Source organism: Perca fluviatilis, chromosome 4 (genome assembly GCF_010015445.1).
Source record: "Perca fluviatilis chromosome 4, GENO_Pfluv_1.0, whole genome shotgun sequence".
NCBI lineage: Eukaryota > Metazoa > Chordata > Actinopteri > Perciformes > Percidae > Perca > Perca fluviatilis.
This window is the reverse complement of record NC_053115.1, coordinates 39,097,268-39,103,267: the sequence shown is the minus strand read 5'-3', so window position 1 is coordinate 39,103,267 and position 6,000 is coordinate 39,097,268. Positions and strand designations below refer to the sequence as shown.

The window sequence follows — 6,000 nt, the reverse complement described above, 5'->3', positions numbered from 1 at the left end:
TGTGAATAGATGTGTGCGTATGAGGGGTTGGGAGGTATTTCCGAGCTTTTCCCCCTTTAGCCAGAGACGGAGCCAGATGTGTAAACATTCAGGGCAATCCTGTTCTTTCTGACCACGGTGGGAAATCTGGAGCAGGAGAAGTGAACCCTCTCCTTGATTTCATGTTGTTTAGGGAGAACCAGGAAATGAGTCGGGGGAAATGCAACGCTAACAAGCCACGGCCAAGCGACGTGCGTTGACGCGACGTGTAGTTACATTTTTAGAGGTGCATGTCAGGCTACGGCGTAGGGTCCGTATGTAGCCACTGCGTAGATTTTACGCAGAAGTATGACTCAAGCTCTACACTTAAAGGTGCAGTAGGTAAGACTTCTAAAACTAAGTTTCTGTCCCATGTTCCAGTAGAACTACATGAAGCAGGTCATTTAAAATAAAATCCGGCTCCTCTGGAACCACCTACAGCCTGGAGTGCGATTTGCAAAAATCCACCGCTCCCTGTTCAGATGTACCAATCAGGGCCAGGGGGGGTGTCTAACAATGTGTCAATCACTGCTCATGCACACGCATTCATTCTCCCTTGTGGGGGGAGGGGCTTAGGAGACCGTTTTGGGCTTTAGCAGAAAGGGGGGAGGGACTGAGAAGTTGTTGATGTTAAAAATTTTTGGCTAAGCCCTGGATCTTCACAATCCTCCCTACAGCACCTTTAAACAAACAAACTATGGGAGCGTTTTCCTGGAGGAGGAGATGCAGTCTAACTCCAAAAACGGCCCCTAAACTGAACCAAATAGACCACGGACCCCCAATTGGTAAGATTTCCTCCCAGGGTCGACTATCTGATTTAGGATTTTTTTGGTTTTTTTATAACAGAGAGAAACCTATGACCAAAACAGTCATACATTCTGTCATTGTGTTACTTATGGATGGAATGTTTGTGAAAAAATGATTCCCCTTTTTTGCTGCGGACCCCCTGGAGCACCCTCAAGGACCCCTCGGGGTTCCCGAACTCAACTTTGGGAAACCAACGGTATAGACTTTTTTGCTATCAAAAAGTATTGATCCCACTTTACCTGGTTGGTGATCCTGAACGGCTGCATTTTGCTGCCAACTAACAGTACCTCATTTCTGTGCAACATTTAGTTCATTAATTTTATTTTGGAGAAAAAGGTTTTACTTCTGCTGATAAAGTGGTCAGAAGACGTACAGGCATGCGTGCAATAACAGTGAATATATAATGTTGGTGTGAAGATAAAGAGCTTTTGCAGTTTGCACACATTATGAGCAGCTCTTGTGCAGAATGCATGAGTCGTTGTTCTGTGGACATGACGCTTTTATTCTGAAGGATTTGTGCAGGAAATGGTGCTGTTGTTACATCAGTACCAAGTAGGAGTGTCTCCATCTCTGTTATAAGAGACGTTGTGATGTTAAAGTGATGCTTTATCTTTAGGAGACATCGACAGCGATGGAGCTTCTTCTTCTTCTGTGTCTCTGCCTCCTGACTCGCTCTGGAGTCACGTCTGCTCAACTAAACGGTAAGAAAACTGATCATTACACTGGAATAGGCTAGGCCTATATACCCGCAAATGTAATTTATTTTTAATTATTTCAATGTAAACATGCAGAGGTCTGGAAACAGAATATTAATCATGCTGCTCAGCTGCGGTCACATTATGTATAATAATATTTAGCACAGATTAAAAATATTATTTAGTAACTTTAGATATAGCGTCATTTCTGCAGGTGTGTGTGTGTGTGCGTCCATCCATCTAGTCGTGAGAAGGTGGGGCATTGATGTGCATTTCCGATAAACTCTTCATCCGCTGCCAGCTGCCTGAAGCTTTTTGTTAAACCAAACTAAAGTAGGAACCCCAGGATGTTTATAAGCAGTGATGGACCAAGTATTCAGATCCTTTACTTAAGGAAAAGTGTTATATTATAAAATTTTTCTGCATTCTGGTAATTTTTTCTGCAACAATTTGTACCTTTTCGGCATTGCAAATTTCTTTATTTATGTAAATAGTATTAATTAACAAATTAATTAATCTGCTGCATTGTTCAAAACTTTCTGCAGATTCAAAACAATACACATGTTTCAGGATGCTTTTTTTAAAGGAATTATTCAATTTTATTTATAGTGTCAAATCATAACAAGAGTTATCTCAAGACACTTTACACATGGAGTAGGTCTAGACTGTATTCTATAATTTACAAAGACCCAACAATTCCAGTGATTCCCCCGAGAGCATACATAAATGTGTAAGTGCGACAGTGGCGAGGAAAAACTCCCTTTAGGAAGATACCTCGGACAGACCCAGGCTCTTGGTAGGCGGTGTCTGACGGTGCAATAGTTCATGGTGTCGCAGGGCACAGCAGGGCGTAACAGGGCGTGGCAGGACGTTGGCCAGAGGTAGCAAGTCGTAGCTGGGCATTGCAGAGCGTAGGGTGTAATAGGGCACAGCAGGGCGTAGAGCAGGACCATGGCGACAGCTGCCACCATGATTTAGGTACCATCCTGATCCAAGGAAACATGAGGACTCCGGGGAATAAGCTCCCCGGAGCTAGGTTGGTAACAAGCATTTCTGGGACATGGGTACACACAGATGGAAAGAGATGTACATTTTAACAACAAATATTTGCTTGCTACAGCATTTCAACTCTTAGGGCCCTATCTTGCACCCGGCGCAGCGCAGCACAAAGCCTGACGCACATTTCTTTGCTAGTTTAATGTTAGGCTCTAGTCGGACCCAGGACTGAGAACAGGCACACAAACACAGATGAGCGGTTAGCAGTGTTTTATTGGACACAATGTGGATAGTGCAGGAGGGAATGGCCAGGAGAGCAGCTCCAGGTGGAGTCGAAGCTGGAGATCAGACGGCGGGTGTGTGGCCAGGCAGCGAAGACGAGAGCTGGTTGGAAAGGCTGGTTGAGAACGGAGTTGCGAGGTGAGCAGGCAGCGAGGAGGCAGATGAGAACCGAAAAGCAGCAGGTCCAGAGGCGGGATCTGAACAGAGATGGGAAGCGTGAGACAAGCACAAAGGAGGCAACAGGTATGCTAGTAACAGGACTGAATTCTCTCGAGCACAGAGTGGAGCCACGTTACCACAGGAATGGTTGCAACGAACTGGCGCTGAAGAGGTGAACAGCCCGGGTAGATAACTGTTGGTTGAGTACTGGAATGAGCTGCAGCTGGGTGTTGGTTGATTACTGGAATGATCTGCAGCTGGCTGGAGCAGAGCAGGTGAGAGTGGCCACGCCCCTTGACCTAGATCCTCTTGAGTGACATGTAGACAGACACACACACACACAAGGGAAAGGGGAACAGGAAAACAGGCTGGGACAGGGAGACAGACACTGACCCATAACATTTAAGACCGATGTCACGACCCGATGTGAGTCGAGTGCAGATGTGAGTTGTGCATGCGTCACTTTGCGACAATGACGAGGACGACTTGTGAGTTGTTTGTGATCCTCATTTCCTTCCCCAGATACAAATAAAAAAGATCCAAATAAAAAAAAAAAACGTCATGGTCAATTTGACCTGTCAAGCAAATGGCAATGTTATTGGGTACTGTTACGATGTGTACTTGCTACAGTGTATTTTCTCCCCAGTAACAAGCTACAACAACTCAAGATAACTATCTGCTGTCTGAGCTGTCAGTTTATCCGTCTGCACTCGACTCACATCTAGTAGTGACGCCAACGTAGTTGTCAGTTTCCCGTCCAGCGCCCACGTCGTTTAAATAGCAAATGCACCAGCGCCCATCTGAGCGCCCATGGGCGTGCTGGTCTTACAGGGAGGTGTGTTCGGGTGCATTTTGGGCGTATTGCTATCTGGAGGTTAGATCAGTGATCACGCCATTGACCAACAAAAACCTGGTCTAAAGTCAATAACGCAGCATTTCATTGTTATTTTAACGGCGCGTTAGTAAAATGCACACACACGCTATGCTTGTTACACAGACAGGGACGTGCAGCAGCTAAAAAATAGTATTATGGAGTTGTGGTGGCATAGTGCTCATCCCACGTATGATCTGCTCGCACGCTTTCACTTCAGGCACAAGCAGATCACTTTATCTTTTCCTTCCTACTGCAAATCCTCCATCATAACAACAGTGCTCCAAGTTCCAAATGCACCTGGCTTTTAAAGGGAATGGGAGATGATATCTGATTCGTTTATTGCATGTTACACCCAAAACACACCAATGAATTAATGAAGACACTAAGTAAAACCCTTTGAACTGTGCACCTGATGCACAGACCCTTTTTTTGGCCGTTTAATTAAAGTAGATTTGGCGGAGTGATTAGCGCAACACCCTTCAGGCGAACTCTCTAGTCCTCACCACGGGGCTTATCAGGTGCTGCGGGCAAATCACTCCGCCCAAGTAGCAGAAGTAGCAGAGCTTCGTCTTTCTGAGAATATAGTTCCCAGTATGTATACGGCTAGAAGATGGCTGTTTGTCATGTGACCTTGTTATTTGTACATGCTGAAACTATACCAATCACAACATGTAAATAGGAACATGTTGGCGTTATTTTGTCACTTATTGGGAGTAGTAGGCTAGATGGAGCCGGTTACCTCCAGGATCTGTGCTAAGCTAGGCTAGATGGAGCCGGTTACCTCCAGGATCTGTGCTAAACTTGGCTAAATGGAGCCGGTTATCTCCAGGATCTGTGCTAAGCTAGGCTAGCGGTGGGTGCGTCAGACACAGTTATGACACGCACGGAGATGAGAAGGGTATGTGTGGAGTTATCTAACTCTGGGGGACACGGTGAATAAGACAAAGTCCCAATAAGTCTGCATATTCCTTTAAAGAAATGCCAATAAACCAGAGCACGTTTTTCTCCCATCCAGGAATGCTGTGGGGACTAGCCAGACCCTCCTCCACCACGCTGTGAAGGAAGGTCTGGCAAAGCGAGACTAGCCTATTAATAATACTGATAACATTTAGAAATTTAGAAGTAAGGGTACTCATGGGGACACAGATCAGAAGTGCCGGTACTCAGTTCTGGTGAGTACTACTGGCCCGTTTCAGACTCTGATCCAACCATAGAGAAGATGGTAGGGCAATTATGTGCTGCAGACAGAACACTATTTCACACAGTGCTCTAGAATCTCTTGTATCAGTCACTACGTTTACAAGCAGCCAATAACCCATTCAAAACCGGAATATTAGCAATAACCCGGTCGCGCACGGCCATGTAAACACCTGCAAAAACATGAATATGCTCATATTCCTGTTTTTAAAAACCCGAAAATGATCCCTGGGTTACCCCTTTTCTAACCCGAAATTTTGGTCATGTAAACGCGTATCGGCATATCCCCATCCAATTGCCAATTAATTACAAATTCCATGTATACAGGAGTAACTCTCTCTGCTCATGCATGTAAACGGGTTATTCCGAATGTTTCAGAAACCCGAATAGTGACCTTAACCCTACCATAACCCGAAAATTGACAGCTTGTAGTCACTAATGATGATATATGATATTTTTACATTTCACACACGTTTGTGTGCATGTGTGTGGGCGGGCCTAGGCTACATCCTGTTGTGAGAAGTTGGGCCGTTGATGTGCATTTCCTAGAAACTCTTCACATCTGCTGCCTGAAGCATCTTCTTGTTTTTTGGCCTACCTACCTACATACCCACAATACACCAGTCAGTGAAGCAAGCGCTGTGTGAATAGCGACATGTACGTATAGTATTCAGATCATTGTCAAACCTTTTTTATTAACAGACACAAGCACAGCAGCTGTTCTCTGTTTCTGTCCAGGAAGTGAAAGTCCTAGTAGTAATCTTTCTGCCGTAGAGAAGAGAGACTTCTGTAATTCTTCCACCAGCTCCACTCTCAAGTTCATACACTCACATTATTGGAAGGTCACAATATGCAGAGAGAGAGAAAAAGACTTTTAACAACCGAGTTGATGTTTGTCATTGCTTGGGAAAAGCCAGGCCAGGCTTTATATCTTTGCATTATTAGATTGTAGTAGATTCAATGTGAGCCCTC

The 6,000-nt window shown here is 44.9% G+C and overlaps 1 protein-coding gene and 1 long non-coding RNA gene across 2 annotated transcripts in view; one reads left to right on the top strand and one right to left on the bottom strand.

The window, feature by feature from the left end:
- The first annotated feature begins 784 nt into the window (after positions 1–784).
- The window catches only part of LOC120557117, an 89,926-nt gene continuing 84,710 nt past the window's right edge, over positions 785–6,000 (top strand). Inside the window, exons 1-2 of the mRNA XM_039797150.1 lie at positions 785–803; positions 1,442–1,526. Coding sequence (XP_039653084.1) covers positions 1,457–1,526 — 70 coding nt within the window. The 5' untranslated portion in view covers positions 785–803; positions 1,442–1,456. The remainder of the gene's footprint in view (positions 804–1,441; positions 1,527–6,000) is intronic.
- LOC120557696 lies at positions 2,772–3,283 on the bottom strand. Its single transcript, XR_005639003.1, has 2 exons — positions 3,095–3,283; positions 2,772–2,995 (listed from the first exon to the last, which is right to left on the bottom strand). It is a non-coding gene; the product is annotated as an uncharacterized LOC120557696 (long non-coding RNA).